The following is a 23,472-nucleotide window of genomic DNA, read 5'->3' as shown; positions in this document are numbered from 1 at the left end:
ATCCTTTGGCAGTAAGGGTAGGTAAAGATCAATCCCTGCTCTACCAGGAGGAGATTTCCCAACTAGAGACATTTTATCCATAGTGTAAGGAGGGGTGAATAGTAGAGTTAGTTTCCCATTTGTGGGATTTCATTACTGCCTTTCAGAAATTGCTTTAGTGGGATTGAAGTTGCCTTCACAAATTATTCATGAAGCTTCAGGAGTGGAAAGGAGTTTCAGTTAGATAGCTAGAAAGCAGCTGGGTACAGAAGTCAAGCTTAGCTAAGTCTTAAAATAATACAAATGGAGTAGCAATACTGCAGAAAATAGTAGATTTATTTTATAGTATCAGTATGCACTTCTGCACATCTAAAGCACCACTAAAGGCAATGCATTCACAGTATTCAGTTCAGGTTTGTAGATAAGATGTCCTTAGCTACCCAGCCAGATATCTTCATTTGTTTTTCTGTTTCTTAATAAAACTATCAGAGAAGAGGTTTTCAAAAATGAGTACCATTATCATAATTTTAATCTGATTTACATTCAAAATTGTCTTCCAGGGTTGATGCCTAGAGCAGAAACATATAGTAAGCTATCTTGGAAAAAACAGGTTATATAGGAATTGCTTTTTGAATTCTGTGTTTATTTTTTTAATATTATTTATTCATGAGACACACACACACAGAGAGAGAGAGAGAGAGAAAGCTAAGAGGCAGAGACACAGGCAGAGGGAGAAGCAGGCTCCATGAGGGGAGCCCGATGTGGGACACGATCCCAGGACCCCAGGACCACACCCTGAGCTGAAGGCAGGCGCTCAGTTCCTGAGCCACCCAGGTGTCCCTGAATTCTGTTTTTTAAAACAGGCAACTCTGTAGCTTACGGAACGGCTGGCTATAATAAAATATCAGAAAAATGCCTGCTTTAGGTTTTTAATTTCAAATGAATAAATGATCACAGGAAGGAAATATCAACATGCTAAATATTCTCTGCATAAACCTGGTAAAATTACACCCATATCCATATTTCAGAGGTGGGAGCTTGGTAATTAAACTGCAGAAATAATATCCTTGTTCAATATTTAGAAGAAAAAAAATATTTGGAAATGTTAATGGTTCTCAATAGAACTTCCTAATCAAGTCCAGAGTGCCAGTTGGAATGATTCTAATTCAGAAGATACTCCAGGATAACTTTAAGGTACAGTAAGTGTGCTGTGGATTATCAGTACAGCCCACCTAGCGTGTGTGTTATATTTTAACAGGAGGAGTTTCTTACCTCCTTTCTTAATATTTACCATTGATTCCTCCAGTCGTGCTCCACAGCCAACTGGTATGATCTGGTCACAAAAGTTCCATCTTGGAAAATTCGAATTACTCACATTCACTCAACATGTTATGTTTCACCCTATGATCTCTCTACAGTAACTCCTATTACACTGGTGGGGAAGGTAACACTGCAGTCCACAGATACAACTTTGACATTCGCGCTGAACCATCTAACTCTTCCATCTCTCCTACTCCCACATTGCACTGTATCATGAAGTGACACATGGCAGAGCAGAGTACAATAAATCTAAGCCAATGGCTACTATGTTTCCCCAAGGGTAGAAATCCCTACTGTTTCTTTTCTCTTTTGTTGCCAGGTTAAAGGGTGGATTTGTGGACGCCTAATACTGTGCATGCTGATCTGAAGGAATTTCCCTGAGGGAATGTATGATGTATATACCCTATTTATAGTCTCCTGGGAGATTTTTACTTTTAGATAGTCACAGTTAAATCAATATGGCCTCAGTCCTGTCCTTATGAACTAGTAATATATAATTGGCTGAATTTGTTTATAAAACATCTGATAAATGAAAATTCTCTTATTTTCCATCTTGTGACACTTTAAATCATTTTACCGTGACAAGATTTCTATAGTGGTCTATTAGTAAAGTGTTTATATAATTCACACTCTCTTAAAAAATTGCTCTGCTGATTCTTTAAGTGATGCCAAGAAGTCCTAACATTTTTAGACTAATTAATGACCAATCATTTTTAACTGGAATACTTTCTCTTAGCCCCAAAATGTTGTCTGTTATATAATTTTTGTTTACTGACTCACAGAAGAAATAACTATTAATTACTCAATAATGAACCAACTTTCTGGGAGGAGGGGGTCCTTGGGTGAAAATTGAATAAATTTGTAAGCTATTTAGTTCTTTTAGGCTTCAAAGATCTCTTTCTGTAAAATAAATAAATAAATAAATAAATAACCTAATTTATTTTTCAACGTACATTAAAAAGTATTATGAATACCTCTCCAAAAATACCTTTTCCCCACAAAAATAACATGGCTCATTTCATAATTTGTACAACATCGTAGTTGAAAAAAGTTGAGAGATTTGTCATCAAGATGGTTAAGACACTATCTAGTAAATACATTTTGTCTATCTTTCATAGATATTCTCACTGACTTCTAAGAGTTTACATTTAAAATAGGTGGTATTGACAGTGAAAGACAAAGAAAGAGTGCTAGATCTATTAGAAAGAAATGACAGTTATCTGTCTAGCCCATCTTTTATAAATGATTTAATATATGAAAATTGTTCAGCATAATTTCTGCAACTGTCAGAAAATGAAAATCAGTATAATACATGGGAAAATAATTTAGATTAGTTGTAGTCCCAGGCTACCAAGTTTCTAAAACTGTGTCAGTTTGGAGGTCAGTTAGCCTCTTTCATCTAAGATTTCTCCTTGTTTAAAGAGGGTTAAGAAGCTTGTCACCAGCTGGTTGTGAATTAAATATGCAAGGTGCTGTGAAAAATGGAAAAGTATTCTGTGAGAGTTAGCTTCCAAGAATCCATTTAGAATCACCAACTTTTAAAGCTAGAAGAAGCCTTTGGATATCATGAATCTCCCTGTTTCCATTTGGAAAATAAGGAAACAGGCCCAAGGAGGTGGTGACCTTTGCTTTCTGTCACAAAGGGCTTGGCCCTCTATTCAGATCTATGGATACCCTGAGCCATCTTATTTGTTTACTTGCGTGTTTGTTTGGTTTGGTTGTATTTACCTTTAGAGGGTAGCCCAAAGGATAAACACCATTGGGATCATTAAGAAGCATAGGATACTAACTTTCTCTCTTTTGAAAATGTAGAAGTCAAGAATGAGCATGCCGTAGATTTCTTTAGTTACCAAATCCCTTGTTTAGAAGTTCTAGGGAGTGTGTCTGTTTTGGAACCTTTTAGAAATGTACCTTGCGAAAGTCACCTGGAGAGTTTTCAGGTAGTCATTTTTCAAATCCTGGTTTTAACCCACCAGTGGTGTCTGGAGAAATGGGATAAGTAAGGCACCCCCCAAAAATCTCTGTTTCCTTTTTATTTGAGTGATTTATCTTTTGCTGAGTCTACTTAATTAAGAATCAGAATTTTTTACTGTCCAACAGGTAAAGATTTAGAATCCTTCTTGTCCAACAATGAGAATGGAGATTATGATTAAGAAATAATGTCATTTTCATAAGGTTTGGGGCATACTTTTAAACTATTTTCAAGACAAGCAATGAGCTTAAAAGCCTAAAACAATAGAACTATCTAGAATAATATCCAATAGAGCTATAATGGGCATTGTGTATGTAATTTTAAATTTTCTTATAATTACACTTTTAAAAAGTAAAAAGGTAAAATTAATCTTAACATTATTTTCAACTCAATACTTCTAAAATATCATTTAAACATGTAATCAATATTTAAAAACAATCAATGAGGTATTTAATGTTCTCTTTTTTAATGTTTTTGAAATCTAGTGTGTATTTTATATTCACAGCACATCTCAACTCAGATGCTAAATTTTAATTGGAAATACATGATCTGTATTTGATTTCATAGAATTTGCATTTGAAAAAGCAAATTTATCTACCTGAATTACACCAAAGATACTTAAAAATTTTCCAGTCACTAAATTGAGTATCAATCAATTTTAAATTTAAATTAATAAAAATACAAATTTAAAATTCACTTCAGTTGTAAAGCTAGCCAGATTTGAAGTGCCTGAAAGCCACTTGTGGCTAGTGGCTATCTTGTAGAATAGAACAGTTCTAGAAATCTGTGCAATGCTCATGTTTTAGCTTACCCCTCTGTATGTAGGAGAAAAGGGAGGCAAAAATCAGTCTAACAATCTGTTTTATCTTATTTTATTGACTAACTCTTTATTTTGTTATGTAAACATCTTTCACATACCTTCTGTAGTAAATACTTAGATTTTTCTTTTCAAACTGAATAGTAAAACATCCATTATAAAGACTGATGGGAAGATAAATGTTGGGAAATTGCCTTAACTGTGATGGTTAGTATTTGAATTGACCAGATTTCCTTTCCAGCAGTTTTGGATGCTTTCTGGGTTTGTATAACCCTGTGCACAGCTTTCTAAGTACTTTCAGTGTAACCTGCTTTGTTTCACTTGATTGCTCTAGTATGGTTAAGGACAAGTGTGTTTGAATAATAACCGGCCTATCAAATTGCCAACTGGGAGATCTGTGGAATATGCTTAAGGCAGCTTTTTGCAACATTTCTTTTACCTGGCAAGAATTTTTTAGGAAAAAATGTTCATTGCACAATGGATTCTTAACTGACAGATTCTAGAAAATACTTATTTATCTAACATGTATGCTTATTTAATACCACTAACTCAAAAAAAAAAAAAACCCCACAAAAAACAAAGGTCCTGTGGCCATATAGAGAGATAATATAGCAAAGAAATTGAAAGCATGGTTCAGGAGTCAGACTGGCTGTATTTACATAATTATTTCACCACTTATAAATTATGTGAATTTATGCAAAATTACTTCACCTCTTCAAATCTCAGTTTCTTCATTCTAGAATGGAGATAGAAATAGGACTACTTAGTAGGGATGTTAAAGAATTAAGTGAGAGTATATCCTCAGCCCTATGCCTGACACAGAGTAAGTGCTCAGAATATGAATTATTCTTATGCAAGACTCTTAGAACTATAGGCATTGTCACACTTTAATCCCACCTCCAAAAGTTAAGAGAAACAGTAAATGACTATGGTGAAGTAAAATCAAAGTGTATAAACCTGAGCAACAGAAAGTCAGAGGCCTCATCTCCAGTTTCATTTTTTTCTTTACTGTTTCTTTTCTTTTTTTTTTTTAAGTTTATTTATGTTTTTTAGAAAGCTCTATACCCAGCCTGGGGGTTCAAACTTAAGATCCCGAGATCAGGACTCATGTGCTCTTCTGACTGAGCCACACAGGCGCCTCTGTTTCTTTTAGTTTTAGTTAGTATGCAGGGTTTTTCTGTCAAGAAGCAAAAGGAATTGTTCATCAGTTGTGTGAGAACTGTGTTTTTCCTACCTGTTCCAACATGACTAATTTGCATCTGTTTTGAAATGAGACTTTATAAACAAATTCTCTAAAACGATTCTGTGAATAATAGATCAGACTTGCAATCAAGGTATGGTTTTATGTTCTGAAAATTATAGCAAAGATAAACATCATAAAGTACATTTGCTGGTTTATGTAGTGCCAGATTGGTAAATTATTGTACTTTTTCGCTGTCCTATTGTTGTTGTCATTGGTTGTTTTTAAATTTACATTATTCTTCATATTCCTGGACTCCTATTTCTCGGAGCCCTTTTCTGTATTATTATTATTAATGTGGCTTGTGTAATGTTCATAGTGTTTGTGTAAAAATAGATCATCTCTGGTAGGTAATTTTCAGTATTAAAGCAAATGTGCCTACTCATTGAATATGAAAAATATCCCTCTGGAACAAATGTAGAACTATCCATCTCTTGAACAGAGATCTTACGGGCTTTACTTATCTACCTAAATGCCTTGGAAAGATGGCTTGGAAATCTTTAGCATACTTTTGGGAAGCAGTCAGTCATTTAGGTAGTTTCCTAAACAGCAAACTCCTTGCAATAATCAGGTTATTGTAAGTAAAAATATTTTAGGACGAGGGTCTTTGTCAGCTAAGTAAAAACCAACATTGAACTGATGTTTGAGATGCATTATCACAGGCAAAAAGAAAAAAAAATATTACTTTGCTCTTTAAGAAAACTAGTCACAGGTTCATAGTTGGGTCAGCCATGTCAGAGACACAGGATTTTAGAAATATGACATTATTTTTAAAACCATTAATATTAAGTTGTTAGCTCTGCATGTGGATGGAATTTCAGACCACTTACTTTTTCACATTTAAAAGTAAAACTACGTGAGAAATTGGCGCAAAATCAGAAATGTCAGGATATTTAAGTTGAGGTATGGTTATTTATTCTTAAATATATTGAATTCAAACAAATAGGACACAGGTTCACATAAAACATGAATGCATTTAAAAATATGCTTTCTTTATGAGCTAAAATATATTTTTTCTTCCAGATTTGAATATACATTCTTTAAATCTCGCAATTTATTTGTGTGAGGAGTGAAAGAGAAGTGTATGTAGAAGACCAGAGTTTATATTAGTTTAAGCATTGCCATACTTGTCTAAGCCTTGGACATGCCTAATACCTTATATTTTGTTGACATCTTGTATGGGCTTCTAATCTTGGATTAAAACCCATGTGAATATCCATTAAGATCCTTAGAGAGGAAAAAAAATACTTTACCACATTAAATTAAGCGTAAGAAGAGCACAAGACAAAGGCCTTTTTGGTGGAAAGTGAGAATAGGTCCAAGATCTGTCCTTCCCAACAAGGCAGGGATGTGGCCATGGTGTCTCCAGCTGTCAACATTTTTGTCTTCAAGACAGACTAGCAAATCATAGCTCTGCAGAAATTTATCTGTATGTGTTAGGGATAACATCAGCTTTGAGGGACTGAAAAATCATCTGCATCTCAAAGGATAAGCAGGCAGTACATAAAGAAGTACAGAGGGCTTCAGAAAAATCAAAGGCACGGATGTCCAAACTATGCAGCTGTGCTGAGTGTGCTCAGAAGAAAGAAATATACTTTTTAAAAATTTTATTTATTTATTCATGAGAGATACAGAGAGAGAGAGAAGCAGAGACACAGGCAGAGGGAGAAGCAGGCTCCATGCAGAGAGCGCAACGTGGGACTCGATCCCGGGACTCCAGGATCACGCCCTGGGCCGAAGGCAGGTGCTAAACCGCTGAGCCACCCAGGGATCCCCAAGAAAGAAATATTTGAAAAAAAATCAGTGTTGTAGTAAAGAGTGAGATAAGACTGAAAAAACGTGGACATGTGAATGCTTAGTCAACTGTATATGCATAAACTGTATCGAGGCATAATAGTGATGTCAGAGACCCCCTACCAATTGGTTGTAATAATATGAGAGTGAGCTGGGGCAGAGGAGTGGTTGAAGAAATACATGGGACAAACATTAAAGAAATTATATAGGAAGAGTCACTGCAGGTTATGATGGATGATTAAAAATGAGTCAAGACAAATTTCAGAATGGGTACCAGCAATAACACAGTTATCAGACACAGTTATCAGAGCATTACATAGAGTGAATGTTAGATGTTGTTTGAAGAGGACTGAAGTTTTTGATGTTTCAATTTTGTATTTGAACTACATTGGTAGTTCAGCCCCTGAGCAACTTCTAGGTTTCCGTTTTGAAACAATAGTCATCCTATTAGAGCCTGATTTTTTTTTTCCTCAGCTTGTTACTGAAATATAGCCAAATAAAAGAATTCTGGACATACCAGAGCTCAAAAAAATAAGTAGAAAACAAAATTGGGGAGGTGCATTGCTTAACATGCGTAATTTAAAGTCCAAGGAGGACATTCAGGTAGGTTGCCTACTGGAAGTTGTTATCATGGGACTGGACCTTTCGCCACTGGCCAACACTGGAAGAAAAAAAGTATATAGCCATCAGCAGAAATAATAATTTTGTTGTAATACGAAAATTAATAAGGACATTTTTGTTCCTCATTTTAATATCAGAACCATCAACTCAATCCATTGCTATCAATAGCAATGGAAAGTTCTGACACTTTCAATTGTAGAACCCTAAAATAATACACTGTGCTATTAAAAACCTTCTTTCTATGTTTTATAGTTCTGTGAAACATCATTGAAAATCCTTTGGCTTTAGTTCTTATTTAGTGATGATCAAAATGAATTTCAATGAAAATATAAATTCTTTACAAGAATAAAATGAAATTGAGCAGTATAACATTGAATGTTCTCTTTTTACAAATTATAATCTGCAATTTTTTATAATATGAGCAATTCAACATATCTGTATAATAGGGTAAAATCATAAATAGCACACTTGTATTTTCAAAGCATGTTTGAAACAAAATGAGGTCTTTATGAGTATGAAAGATTTTTTTTTTCTTTAATTACAAAGCACAAAGGGAATAGATGACAGAAACAGGGAATCCATATTTACTGCAGTGGTTGAAGACATTTCACCTCACTCTGGAAGATCTCCCACCACCGATTCCAAAAGGGCTCCAGTCCTCCATCTGGGTTCAGATATAACGTGAAGGAACCCATCTCTCTTCTCTCCCATTTTACACTGTGTCCTTTTCTTACATACTCTTTTTTTTTTTAACTGTTAAGAAATTTTTTGTGGTTTTATTATATCATGAGCCATTGAAACATCCAAACAAATCAATATCTGGGCGGTCAATATCTGGGCAGTGAGGCAGCTGCTTTCTCCTTCACTTCTTTGGGTTACTAGAGCAACTTGTCAGTAGATTAAAAAAAAAAAAAAAAAAAAAGACAACTTTTGCATTACTTAAGTCTTTCCAAGGCATGGGCTGGTACAACACAAACTTCTCCTGTCAGATGCAACTATTCTAGCATCCAAACATCATGCACAATACCTCGGTAGTAGCAGCGCACTGCGCCTGCTCCCACCGCGGCCCTGCTCATTTATATATGATATTTGGAGCATCTGGAGGAGTGTGAATAGTTATCAGGAAGAGGAGGGAGGAGGAAATAGCATGAGTGCCTGGCTGGGAAGAGGTCAGCCGAAGTTGTGCAGGGCAAGCCTGAACATGTCATTGGTGCAAACCCAAGCATCATTGATGTTCTTTCATAGGAACATCTGGTGGAACCCCATGATGGGGTCTTCATCAGCCTTGGGCTGGCCCACTACCATGCTGATGATGCAGCTATCTGGCATGGGCTGAGGGTCCTGTGCCGTGATGCTGTGCTGGATTTTCTGGAACGGAAGGCTAGACAACTTCTCCACAATGGCAGCTTTCCCCTGGAACTGCTGTCCTTCCCACGTAAGGCATGATGCATCAATATAAATTGCGCCTAGTTGGGTTCTGTCGTTATCAAATAACTGGTAGTAATGCTGAATGAAGTTGGATCCAATCTGCTCCCAAATTGGCTTGTCTCCCATTCTGGAGTGTCACCTGGCCTCATTGAGACCCGAGGGGCTGGCACGATGGTGGCAGCGGCGGCGGCGGCCCTTTTCTTACATACTCTTAATGTATTGGTTGCACCAGTCAGCCAAGTCAGATGCTTCATTCTTAACGTATCCCTCAACTCCTATCCAACCAAAGACCTTGTCTTCTCAACTGATCTTTTAAATTTTGCTTCTCATCTTTACCAAAACCACAGTCTAAGTACAGTCTCCATAATATCACCAGCTTTGCAATTATCTCCTGCCTACTCATCCACTTTTCTGTCTTCCACCTTTTCGAATTCTTTTTCCACACAGCTACTGGAGTAATTATTTTTAAATGGAAATTGGGACCTGTTACTCTTTCCTGAAAAATTCTTTAATGGCTTCTTGCCAGGATTCATTCAAGTTTGTTTCTACCTGTCGGGCCCTTACTCTCACTCCAGCCTTATCCACACTCAGTTACTTGCGACTTGTGTTCTAGCTCTACCAGACTTGCTATGCTTCTTCATAACTGCTCTGTTGAGCCCTACTTCTGTAACATGGCAAGCGTATAAAGTGCCTTTTGCCTACTTGCCCACCTAACCAGGTCTTCTTTCAAGATTTTGCTAAAATATACTCTCCTCTAACCTCTTCCCTTGCAGGCACAATGTGTTCTCTTTGCTTTATACTTCTGTCTATTATTCCTGTATTTGTAATCATTTTTCAGTTTTTCTATTACACTGTGAATTCTTTAAGGATAAAGACTATTTATATGCACAATGTATTTGCAAGACCAAACACAGAACCCAGTATATAATAGTTACTCAAGAAATATTCCTACATGAGGTTGAAAAGCAGGCAGAAGATGAGCTTAAAGTTAGGACAACAACCAGTTCTCTTCTTAGCCCTACCACCGTCAAGCTTTCATTTAAAGCCTATTGAAAAATACATAGATATCAACTATAGATATTTCCACATGTGCATATATATGTTGTATATATATTTGAGATGTATACAAGTAGTTATACTTATATATATATAAAATATTTGGTTTTGAAAGGAACTGTTCTAGTTACTTTCTTTTAGAGCAAATCATTTTTTCACACTCTGTTACTAATCTAGCAAAAGGCCCTTTATGGAGTAAATCAGTTAATGCTATTCACAAAAGTGTTTAGTGTACTAAAGTAGAATACTTTTTTGAGTGAAAGACGACAGACAAATCTGAGTATCCTGATGGGAAGAGAAAATGAGTGGGCCTTCTTGTGAAGATGAAAAGGTGACATGTGCACTTATTTGCTGGTGTAATGAGAATGTCCGTGTCTCAGCTTATTAAAATTTGGAAGTTTATATTAAAGCTAGTTGTAGTGCTTCAATTAAGTTAGCAAATATGGATGCCAATATTATCACAAATGCAATATTAGAACTGATGTTTGGTCCTGTCTTGAATGCAATGATTAAATTAAGTCTAATACTCAACTCCCTCCTATTGAATAAGAAGTAGAGAGCCTGGCATTTTGCTCATCACAGAAATCTCCTTGGTATGCTGTTGTTTGGTATTTATATAAATAAGCTAGTAGAAAAGGTAAACAGACTCATCATTAAGTTGTTGTATTGAATCAATAAAGCGATAATTGAGTCTTAACATTCCCAAACAGAAATCTTGAGGATGACTATTATGGGAATAGTTTTTTAAAAGAAGAAAACATTAAATCACCAAAAGAGATTTGTTTGTAACATCTCATGATGCTTATGTATTTAACAACAACATAATAAAATAAGGAAAATCCACGCACATACCACTGGAGTGCTTATCCCTTTATAACTGTTTATCAGTTTGGAAAAGATGTCTGGCTAAAAGTAATGAATATATAATAGGTATATATTATATATGTTACTTTTAATATACTCTAATATATTTTAATATACTTCCATTATGTTATGTTAGATAATATATTCCAGATAATTTACGTTTTCTTCTTTCTTGGAAGAAGAAAAATATGAGAACATATTGATGATTTAGCTTCTTTTTCTTCATCTCTTCTCTTTTTTTATTTGTTATTTTCATGCTTATCTTTAGCCTTGATATTGCATGTGGCTTTGGCAGCATTGCTTACTGTTTATTCTAGCAATGCTTCTGTAGAGGGCCTCTATTATCATGTCCTGCTAACAACACAGTAAATGGAAATTTGGGGAAAGCAACAGTAGGAACTGCTGTGTGTCTGCAGTAAGTTAATCAGATTTTGATCCCCCAAAACTAACACAACCCGCAAGACTGATAGCTCTATGCTACAGTAAATTGTTTCTTAGCAGGAAATCTACAGTAGCAGTGTAATTTGGACAATGGAGCGTTTGACAGCTAACCCATCAAAAGCAGTGCACCCTGAGGAAGTTGCTCACTCCCAGCTTTACATTCAGCCAAGCATTGATAAAGCAGTGGCTAAGTAGGAGAATCAATTTAGAATCAAATGATGGCAAGGCTATTTATTCCATTGCCAAAAGGGGACATAGGCAGATAGGAGATTACTCCACCTGGGGACTCTATACTCTATGTACTTATCCAAATTAGGTCTATGCCTTATGAATTCCTTTTGAATGCCAGTGTGCTAATATATTAATATAATATATTAATAAGTGTCATTAAAAGCTAAGGTGCAATCTGTTCCCAAAAGATTGATTTATAGAAAATGACCCAGGATAGTTGAACATTTTTCTCTCATGCAGTGTACTAGAAGTAATCAGATATGGAAGATGATGTTTGTGACTTCAAAGAGAAAGGATCTTTAGAGAACATGCACATTATGTTTCTGTATGGAAGTGTATCTTATATAGTGGGCCAGGAAGTGTTAAAACATTAAAAAGAAATGAAGATGCTTAAAATTCCCAAGTTAGGAAAGCACTGCTTTGAATGTGAACTTTTTATTTTTTTATTTTTATTTTTTTCAGTTTAAGCAAAGGACTCAGAGTTATTTCCCATACTCTAAATTATCACCTGTTTTTTTCTGCTTAAAAAAAAAAAAGATTTCAGATTCAAGATTCCTATCCCATATCACAAGTTGCTATAAGGAAAGATCAGAGATGCCCATGACCATGGAGCCAAGAGAAATAGCAAAGCTATGACAGGGAGAAGCCAATGGTGGCCATGACACCAAACCCATTGTCATATCCGCTGGGTAGTGTGACCAGAGGAAGAGTGATTCACTCTAACAGATGCACTGACCAGACTAGTGCCAGCGTGCCATCCAAAGCAGAGCCAAGCATCTGTGCTTAGGAGTAAGAAGTGAAAGAGAAGCAACATTAAAAATGTTTCAAAGACCTACATGGCAATGGACGGCAAGCTTGCAATTATAGAACTTTAGAATAACTCTGGGAAATGAGACAAGTCAGAGTAATATGCATTAAATGCAAGACCTTTGTCATATGGAAAAGCCATAAAGAGTGGGAAGCAAAACAAATGCAAAAGGGGAAAAAAAGTATCATTAAAGTGTGACAGGCAGCTAAGAAGAAGATAAATGTTACTTTTCTGAATTTTGTAATATTTGTCATATTTGTCTTTTCGCAGATTTTTAATTTTGTATGACTTCTTTTCTCATTTTAAATAAAATATATACTTTGCATCTAAGTTTTTATACATGATTTTGGATTATTATTCTTAATATGGCCTCGCAAGTTCTTTAAGCTTCAAGTCCCACAAACCTGTGTTCGTGAAGGTCAGGGATGATGACATGGGTAAAGAGGACCTTATGCTTACCAAGTCTAGATACTACTTTGAAACAGGCCCCATGTGACCTGAACCAACTCACTGGTGTTATCTGCAGTGTGGCTGGGAAACCTGGACACCAGGTTCTCACTCAGGTTCATCTGGGGCTGCTGAGCATGCAGGTGGCTGCTATAGAAATCTTAGCTTTGGGCTTTGCTCTTTCCTGCTAGTCACAGCTGTCACTGACCAGCTGACCCTCACACACGTGCACTCTTATCTACATTCCAGTACTGTGGTCAGCAGCCAGTCATTGTAAACTGATACAGTGCCAGCCTATTGTCTGAATATCTTAGTAGCCTTGTCCATCCATAATTTTCATTTAATGCTTTAGCAGGGTTTGGGCTTTTTTTTTTTTTTTTTTTTTTTAAATCTAGTCACTGAGGATGTCATTTAGGTCATTGGTAAGTGTATATGCAATATTCTATGCAATATTTCCAAATCCTCATTATTAATAAAACACTCAAACTTTAGAAGTGATGTACCAAATAATTAAATTGTATGTTTTAATTTGACATTCTAAAATCTGAGCTTTAGACATACTCAAAATTTAATAATTTTTGTTAAAGTTAGCACTGCTCAGTTATTGTCTCAAAGATAGGCATAGGTGGCGGTAGTGTTTTCCTTTTGGGGGAAAACTAGAGAAGACATGATTATTTGAAAAATGAATTAAGAAGATAGAAGAATAGAGATAGTTGTTTACACTCCTTCTATTTCCATTTTCTTTTAGTGCCATGGCACCCACACACAGACAATACTTTTCTTTCACAGCGAACGTCAAGCACCTTCATGAATAATTTCACAGAAATATACAATCAACATGTCCAGTTTCATGATGAAGATCTTCAAAGTGGCCCTCTTAGAATCACTATGGATGTTCAATAATGATGCGTGTTCATACTCAGAAGCAAAGCATACATCTTATGCTGTGCCTGTAAGAAATTCACATTGTTCTTGTGGTTTGATGATAGCGCAGTAAATTTTTTCAGAAATGTATGACTTGTAAATAAAAAGCTCATTAATAACCTTTTTATAAACTAATATTGTTAGGTATTAGAATTTAAAAATGTTTAAATCTTATTTCCTTTTCTTCTATACTGAGGAAAAATCCTCTTTAGTACACATTGCATACTTAACAAGTATTCATTAAAATGAAGGTTTTAAATCGGTATAGTAAAATTGAACAAAATATGAACTTTCACATTTCACTTGTCACGTGGTCCCCAGGAGAGAGCGCTTTTCTTTAATGAGGTTAAGTTAATTAAAGTGGGCTCAGTGCTATTAGCTACATGCAAAATCTGAAGCTAAATGCTTAATCATAGAAATTAGAGATGATCATTTAATGAATTCTGAATAAATAGTGTGGTTTTACTCCAGGATATTCACAAAAGGGAGTTATTTGTCACCATAGGAAAAAAAAAGGTGAGAAAACTAGCATCACAGCAAATCAGGAGATTTGGTTTTCAAGGTTTTATTTTTTAAACAAATGACTAATTTTAAGAAGTTATGTTAATGATGGTCACCTAAGGAATATAGAAGCCTTAGACATCAGGAAAAACAGTAATTTGTACTTGCAATTATACTAGTGATGTTAAGTGTTCTTCTGTGTTATTTACATTCTATCCAAATTTGGCCATGTTAATGAGACCTAAAATGCTGATTGATAACTTTGATTTTTATTTTTTTAAAAATTCAATCTTCTATGTTATTTTAAACATTAAAATCAAAATATTTTTAAAGATCTATTTAAAGTACATGGAAATAAACTAGATATGATAATCTAGCTAGAACAAAAATTGGAGCATGAGAAAATGGGACCAAATAGGATTCTCTCCATCAAAAAGAGTTAAGTCAAGGTAGAGGGCATGAAAATATAGAACAAAGAAAATTGTCATAACAATTTAAAAAGGATGTTTCAGAAAACTAGTTTCTAATGGTGAATGAGCAATGTGATAAAAGCAACAAATGCTAAAATACCTAGCATTTTTGCATCATCAAGCCACAAGTCTTCCAGGGACTATTTGTGGCCCTTTTCCATTTCCTAGCACAGTCTCTAACAGCCCTTCCCCAGGAGTAGTTGACAAGAACCAACAAAGGCATGAGGCAGCACTGCCATCTTTCACCTCCTTATCTTAGGCCTGTCCTCTCCCAAGATTCCTTATCCTGCCTCAGGAGTGCCAAGTGGTTGTTATTCTCACAGCTACTGAGCACTGATCTACCACCATGTGAAACTAAATCATGTGAAACTAAATCCAAAATTCCACAAGGAATGGGGTCAACCTATCAGTGAAAATAATAGCCCATTTGAGCGCTTCTTCTTTCTCTGACCGGAAGGCAAGCTCTCCAGAGTCCACTGGGGATATTTCCTAAAAACACTTTGAAAGCTCACACATGTGTGCTGTGATTTTTAGAAAGCAGGATACTCCGCTTAGGGAATAGGAAGGCCTCCACAACAATGAAAAACGAGAGAATCGCGAAAGATCCATGTGCAGGTTCAGAGGATTCTGTGTAATTTAATGTTGTTTATGTTTCTAAAGCTTAGATGATTGCTTATTAAAGACTTCAGCAAGTTTATAGAAATAGTGTTCACTACATGCTAGTCACTCTGCAGCGCAAACCTATTTTAGCAAATTTTCCAATAGTGCACAGCATGCATCTGTGACTGAGACAAAAATCAATGCTTATGGATTTAGCAGTGTAATCCTATCACTTGTTCTGTGAGATATGATTTGAAATGTAAAGTATGTTAAGACTTAAGTGAAATTGGAGGCATAGAGTCTCTAGGGTGTTTCTTAGTATCCTATTTATTATTGATCAGACTATATTTCTTTATTGTCTTTCTACCCCTTGCCCCAGTTACCCTTTTTCCTCTATTCACCAATAGTTTTTAAATTATGTGTATCAGAACCAATAAATTACCCTCAGTATGAGTATTTATTCCTACTTTCAAAACAAGTCATGATTATAAAGTTCGTAAACCAGGAACATAATCATGTGGCCAACTGGAAGTCTTAAAACAAAACACTAGTAAAATATTAGGTGAACATTCTAAGTTTTATGAAGAAAATTTAAAGTTTTCTCTAGAAATACAATACAAAGTCGCCTATTTCTAAGACATCTTAAATAACTCCAAATCATCATGTTTGTTAGCTATAGGAAGTCAATAATGTAAAATTTTACAAATTGTGGTTTTTAATCTAATTTAAGATTTTTAAATTGCATGCTTGCTCTCAAATTTCCTATGAGAGATCAATGGAATGAAGTTGGAAGTAGTCAATGCTACCTGGAGTCATTCAGTCATTCAGTAAATAGCTGTCAGAGACCTGTGGTGTGCCAGTCACTGACGGACTCTGGGACTTAGTCTTGACTCTAATGCTCATATTTCAATGATCTCTCCTCAACTCTCTGCAGGAAGCTATTACTGACTAGAATTTATGTAAACGATGTATGTTTGTACATCCAAAAATGTGGCTTTTTTAGCTCCTGAAATGATCATCACCCATATAATAGCCTTAGGATATCATAAAAATAGTTACAGTTACATGGGCTTGTATCCATACTTTAATCTAGCCTCATTTGAGATAAAATTCTGCCCAGGTTAGTAGATGTTCCTCCCATTAATAGATTGTATCTCTGAGAATCTGATTCTTAGCTCCTGTTCTGAAAGTGGGGTATACTTTGCATTTACCATACACTTTTTAGATGATTCAGTTGCAAACTAATCTGACTTCTAAAAGCTGTATTTCCTCTCAAGTCATTATGCTGTATGCTTTAAATATATATAGCTATATGTCAATTATAGCTCAATAAAACTGAAAGGGAAAAAAAAACGTATAATTTTCATTCCTGTCAGCATATTCTTAATTTGGGGAAGAAGGAGACCTACCAATGAAGTTAGCCACTTACTCTATAAGCTACCAAATCTTGTGTTTCTCTGAACTAGTTGGCTTTTAGACATGGGTGAAAATACTGTGTGACTCTGTGTGTGAAAGTAGTTACTGGTTTGGGGCAGTGAAAATCACCCCCATTGATGTAAGCACTCCTTGCTTGGATGCATGTCTGTATCTTTAAAGCTTGTCACTTATTGAGAAGGAATCCTTCTGAATACTGTGAACACTATGGCTAGTGTCTGCTTACCCAGGCAGTCTGAGTCTTTTAAAAGTTATTTTGTCTTTAAAAGAGCAAATCCACAGAATGACCTTCAGCTATTATTAATCCACCTAAATGTAGGGCATGAATGCAGAACACATCTGCCGTCTCTCAGCTGAGAATTCCCCTGCCACTGCCCGACCCCCCACTCCCCGTAGAGTCCTCTTGGGGCTGAGATAACTTAGGGAGAAGTCCTTCTTTGCTGGCAAGGAAGGAGTGCATTTAGACTAATCATTAAAATCCATTACCTAACAAAGTGCATGTTCTTAAGGAACATAGTGATACTTGCCAATGAATTAATCAGCAAAACAGAAGGTGAGATTAGCAGTCTCAGAAAAAATCAGAATCCATGAGATGCCAAAGCAGTTTCTAGTACCATAAATCTTAGCCCAATTAGAGGGATTTTCTCTTAACAATTCAGAATCCTATCTGGATTTGGTCTCTTTGTTGCTCCACATTATATTATATCTGGGGCTGGTGCAACAACCAAGACTTTTCTTGGAGCTTAATAGGGAGAATCATTTATTTGAATAATTGATCATTCAATTAGTAGAGCAAATGTTGAACAGTTGGACAGCTCTTTTTATCAGTGTTGATGGGAAGTAATTGGCTGTAGTTCATTATAAAGCAGAAAATTGAAAAGTGTGATTTTAAAATAAGAATATTAAAGACAGCTTTCTCCCCACACACACACAAAAAAAGCCTTCTTACTTATGTTTTGTCTTAGCCATTTGACTTTTCTCTGGGTGCCGTTACATTCCAAAATATAATCAAGCAACTGATTAAGTTCCCTGAATATTACAAATGATGATTTGCTTATGCAAATTCTGTATAATGTTGAACAATCCTGCAGGGCTGAGGCCTGACTGAGGAGTGGTGTTAGCCCCTCACTGGATTTAGCCTAAAAGACCAGTGAAGAGACAGATAACCAAAACTTTTGTCTAGGGGCATCATGGACACCCTCGGGCTATGCTGACTCGTCTTTTAATTTGTAAAAAGAAACTGCAGTTTCAAGAAAAATGCTTATCAAATTTGAATTTCTAGCAATACAAGAATGGATTATGGTGTATTGTAGACAATAACATTAATTTATTTGAGAAGTAACTTGGAAATGCTCTATCATCAAGGAAAAAGGAAAAATTTGGAAAAGCAGATCAAGTAGTTGCAGCCTACAATAACTTTAGGTTTAGTTTTAAGTTTAATCTACTGTCAAGGACTATAATTTGATTCAGAATGATTCACTCATCACTTAGTTATCATAATAAAAAATGTAAAAACTCTTTTATTTTTTCAAAAAGAAAACTTCTAAACATATAATAGATTACTGGTTTTTAAGCTGGCCCTGTTTTAAACATAAATATTGGTACATCAACATGTTTACTTTTTCCTATAGAACATAGGAACAACTTCTGTGTTTATAATCTGTTTTCCTTTATTCTCTAATATCAGATAACCTGTTTCATAGAGTAAAAAATATGAATCACCTTATAGGCCAACAATACAAGATGCAGAGCAGACATGTTTTTCTGAAAAATTATATGTGTGTGCACATATTTATGACATGTATCTACATCTCAAAGGCAAATTAAGAAAAAGATATATCTAAATCTCAAGGGCATTAATAAAAATGACTTAATGAATAAAATATTTTATGTTTATTGCCTTTATTTTAAACATCTTACATAAGAAATATTAAGTAGTATATTATAGTTATTAAAAATTATATAACATAAGACAATATTAAAGAGTGAGCACTCTTATTTTGTTGCTGGTTTTAAAGGGACTCAAGGAGTTTGCCATTGAGAACATTGCTTTTCATTGTAAAATAGATACTTTATATTAGAAAATTGTCTTCCTCATCTTATGTTTGGTGATTTTATTAGGAGTGAGTGTTAAAAGTTTTCAAATATTTTTTGGCTCAAATTAAATGATGTTTTGATTGTTTTTCAGATAAGCATGCTGTATTAACATATTTTCTTTATAACAATCACTTTTGCATTCCCACTGTTGTAACATTCTGTTTTCTTCTTCACTGAAGGAAAGATATTTATACATTTCTTTTTATTTATTTATTTATTTATTTATTTATTTATTTATTTATGATAGTCACATAGAGAGAGAGAGAGAGAGGCAGAGACACAGGCAGAGGGAGAAGCAGGCTCCATGCACCGGGAGCCCAACGTGGGATTCGATCCCGGGTCTCCAGGATTGTGCCCTGAGCCAAAGGCAGGCGCCAAACCGCTGCGCCACCCAGGGATCCCTATTTATACATTTCTCAATAATGGCTTCATTTTAAATAATCTCTTGTTTTTTTCACCCTGTATGGCAGTGTAGAAAATTTCTTTTTCTCTGAGATTAGGTAACCTTAAGAGAAGGTACTTTGATAATGTTTTCTTTGTATTAATTTTGACTACGTTTTAAAATATTTTCTTCAATTATGTCCTTAATAACCAATTCCAATTTATTTTTACGTTGATTCAGAACACTGATTATTTGCTTTCTATGTCTGTCAGCTTCTCTCATATTTTTTAATTTAATTTTTTATTTGTTCATCCATTTCTTACCCAAATGTTAATTGAGGGTCAACTATGCGGCAAGCCACTAGACAAGGTAGGTCAAGGAAAGACAAATAGGATAAAACATTCACTTCTGAGTCTCTGTCAAGTATTTTCAGGGTATGTTACTCCAGTCCATGTTATTTGCCATGTCGTTTCTACTCTTTATTGCTTGAAGTGCTGATTTAAATATTTAATACCATAGTTCAATCTATTATTATAATTAAGCTCCCAAGACATAATGTGATTTTTTTCTGAGCTCTATTTACTTTATATGACCCATGTAGTATGTGTTTGATTTCCATACTTCTCTACTTCCTTCTTTTCCTATTTTGTAGAAAGACCCTGACTGGCACTGACCATACCACCCATAAGCTTGCTTTAGAGGCTTGCTGTTCTGGGTCTTGCACTCTACAGGGTCCCTACTGTGGGTCTTCTACATGCTTCCTCATCCACTTCCCAGTCCAGGTTTGCTGTGGGTACCCAGAACTTTAGTATTCTCAAAATAGCTCTTGCTTGATTCTAATGCATGCATATATCATGTCCCTGGGTCTGTCCTCTCAAAGGCAAGCCTTCCTGTCAGTGTGTGAAGTCCTAGGTCTAAGGAGTGGCCAAAAGGCAACTTTTTGTAAGGCTTATGGACAGAGCTTCTGCAGGTGTATAAGGATGGCTGCGTGGGTGCCTGCAAAGCTGCCCATAGCAACTAAGGGATCCGGGGGTGGAAAGAGAATACATCTGCTCCTCGCAGGCCTCCATGGGCCTCAACATGGAAGTCAGGACCCATAAAGAATGATAATGTAGAATTTAGCCATATAGTAAATCCCAGGATGGTGTATTTGTCAAGATTAGAGGATAAAAAATATTTTATTGAATATTTTGTTAGCTTGATGTATAACCTTGTATTTAGACATACAGTATGTGGGCTTCCATTTGTGCTCTTGTTCTGTGTCCTACAACTGTTGGGAGAAGATCTGTATTGAAGTATTACTTTCCTTTGTTTTCTTGGATTAGTTTCCTAACTCATTAAGATCAGTCCTGAGAGATGCTGCTTTGACATTCTCTTTCTCTTATCTTGACATTAGTGTGTACATTCTTCAAATTTGTATTGGGATGTAAACCTGCTTATAATATAATTGAAGGGCTAATTCAAACCTACTCTTCAGATTTACCAAACAAAGATAGTTGGAGACCAGCCAAAGATCAGATCTCGTCTATGGTGATTTGATTAGAGATTGTCATCAAAACAGCTTCATTATATTTGGAATTACTAAACAAACCAGAAGAAACGTATTTACTCTTGCTTCCTTATTTTGAAACCTAACAGAAACCTAACCTTTTTAATAGCCAAAGAGGAATTAATGGAAGTATTCCACTCTTCATCTGCATTTGTAAAAGCAGTCAGTATCTTTCATTCCTTATCCTATAGACAATCAGCTAAACTGTTTCTTTCCTAGAAACTGGAGGTCCATTCACTTACTCAGTAGTCATTTGTTGAGTACCTACATGTGCCTATCATTGTGTTAGTGCTATGGATAGCAGGGAAATAAACACTTTTAGGATAGATGGAAGAAGAATTAGATAAAAAACATATTAACAAATCAACATGTGCCATAATATTGGGTGAAAGAAAAGGCCACAAAGGAATGAAGTAGCAAATACGGAGACAACATACTTCTGGGAGAAGTGACTGTAGAGAGGGGTCCTGAATGTGTTGAGACAGCAGAGTGGAAGGAGAAATGCCCTATCAAGTTCCATCAGGAACCACGAATGATCCTGAAGCCAGAGATTGTTGGCAGGTGTTCAAAGGAACACCAAAAAGTCTGAGTAGCTGGAGCAGAGTGAAGAAGGAGACCGTGGTAGGAAGGATGGGAAGCTAGTGTCAGGTCGTGTAGATATAAGGCATTCTAGGCCATGGTAAAAACCAAAAGGGGATGGTCAGAAGTATTGTGCCATGTGTCCATTTATATTTTTAAAATATTACTCTGATGTTGGAGGATGGTCATGTTTAAGAGTTTCAAGTCAACATAGGGAGAGCTTTGAGGATATTATTGTAGGACAAGACAAGAGATCATGGTGCCTTGTACATTATTAGTAGCAGAGAATGATGTGGGAGATAATTGAACTAAGGCTTCAAAACTAGGGTTATATCTAGTTTTGTAGACACCAGCTCTTAGCAACTTCTAGCTGAAATGAGTGCTGGGGGAATCCTACTAGCCCCTTATCTGCCCTGTCCTCTCATGTGGTAGTATGTCTTCCAGAGGGCCTAGAGTCTGGCGCCATCTCTTCCACTCAACTGTACAGACATCTAGATTGTACTCTTTTATTATATTTACATCCTCTGAGTACTGTAGGATGATTTCTGAATACTTTGCTTAGAAGCCAAGTGAGAAAGTCTCCCTCGTGTTCATGAACCACCAGCCACACATTAGTTCCAGCTTTAAGTGCTGTGTTTTATATCTGTTTTTGTTATAAGGTGCCTCTAATCTATTTTTAAATATAGCATGACTACTTTAAATAAAGACGGAGTAATACCCAAACAAGGCTGAATAAATTGAAAATCAGGCTGTTTAATCTTATAAAATAGTTTTGATTATTTCTCAATTTTGTAGACTAACAAAGGGAGAGGAAAGATGAAGAAATCTCTTTGGAATCAATGGTACCTGAAACAGCAAATCTTTCCCCCTGTGAAAACTGTTTTCTGTATGTGGTTGAGGAGGGAGGACCGGATTTGACATCTGAAATATGGAGACTACTGTACTTGTGTCTGTAGGGGTTCACCCAATTTAGGCCTCAAGTACAGGAAGCCAAACACTTAGAAAGCAGCTGTTCTTCTAAATGTATTAAGCAATTTACTTTAGGTAATGTAGCCTATAAAATTTTAATTTTGGATTAAATAAACCATATCCTTCAGCATGCCGATTGCACCTTGATATTCAAGAGATGAAATACGAGGCATATTTAGTGAATTTCTTCTCAGGATGCTCCACTGGAGGAGGGTCAATAGTTTCCTAATGAAAGTAGTCAATAGCAATTCTTCTTAGAAAGCTCAAGGAAATTAGCATTAAACAACAGGCATGTGTATCTTGGGTTTTACACAATTATATGATACAGTTGTTACATGTTCTAGGAAATGGTTCAGGAGGCATTGCATTGAAGAGGTAATTGATTAAAAACAGTGTGATTATCCAGGCTCTAGTGCTGGTTGCATTATAATCTAGAAACCAGAAAGATGCATACCTTGAAAACCTTTCCCAAGAAATGCAGAACATGGTGTTTATAAATAAGTTGTCAAAGGTTAGTAAGGGTTATTGCATTTTCATGTTTTATTTGGAAGAGAACATATGTTATGCTGGGTGAAAATGACAATTAAATACCCATTTGATTTACTGCTTCTCAATTGTCTGTATGCTGTATCCTGTGAGGTTTTGAATTTACTTCCTTTTATGAATAGCTATTTTATTTAACAAATGCTATATAGTCTCTGTGTTCTCTGTGCTTTATACGTATTAACACACCTAACCTACATCACGATGCTTTGAATTTGGCAATAAAATTATCCCCAATTCCCAAATGAAAAAAGAGAGGAACAGAGAAGTTAAGTAATCTGCCCAAATTCACACAGGCATTAAATAGTGAAGTCAAGCAATGTGGATGCAGACACAGGTCTCTGAATTTACAGATTATGCTGCAGCTTCCATATTCTTTAGAATAACGAAAAGACTTGATTTTCCC

General features: G+C 35.7%; 2 protein-coding genes across 3 annotated transcripts in view; one reads left to right on the top strand and one right to left on the bottom strand.

Annotated features, from left to right (window-relative positions):
- Positions 1 to 23,472, top strand: part of UNC5C (unc-5 netrin receptor C) — a 351,461-nt gene that overhangs the window by 145,391 nt on the left and 182,598 nt on the right. The window lies entirely within an intron of this gene.
- LOC112645116 (nuclear transport factor 2-like) lies at positions 8,506 to 9,359 on the bottom strand. Its single transcript, XM_049104885.1, has one exon. The coding sequence runs from the start codon at positions 9,295 to 9,297 to the stop codon at positions 8,983 to 8,985; it is 315 nt and encodes a 104-aa protein (XP_048960842.1). The 5' UTR covers positions 9,298 to 9,359; the 3' UTR covers positions 8,506 to 8,982.

Source organism: Canis lupus, chromosome 32, assembly GCF_003254725.2.
Source record: "Canis lupus dingo isolate Sandy chromosome 32, ASM325472v2, whole genome shotgun sequence".
Lineage (NCBI taxonomy): Eukaryota > Metazoa > Chordata > Mammalia > Carnivora > Canidae > Canis > Canis lupus.
This window is presented reverse-complemented; position numbering and strand designations above follow the sequence as displayed.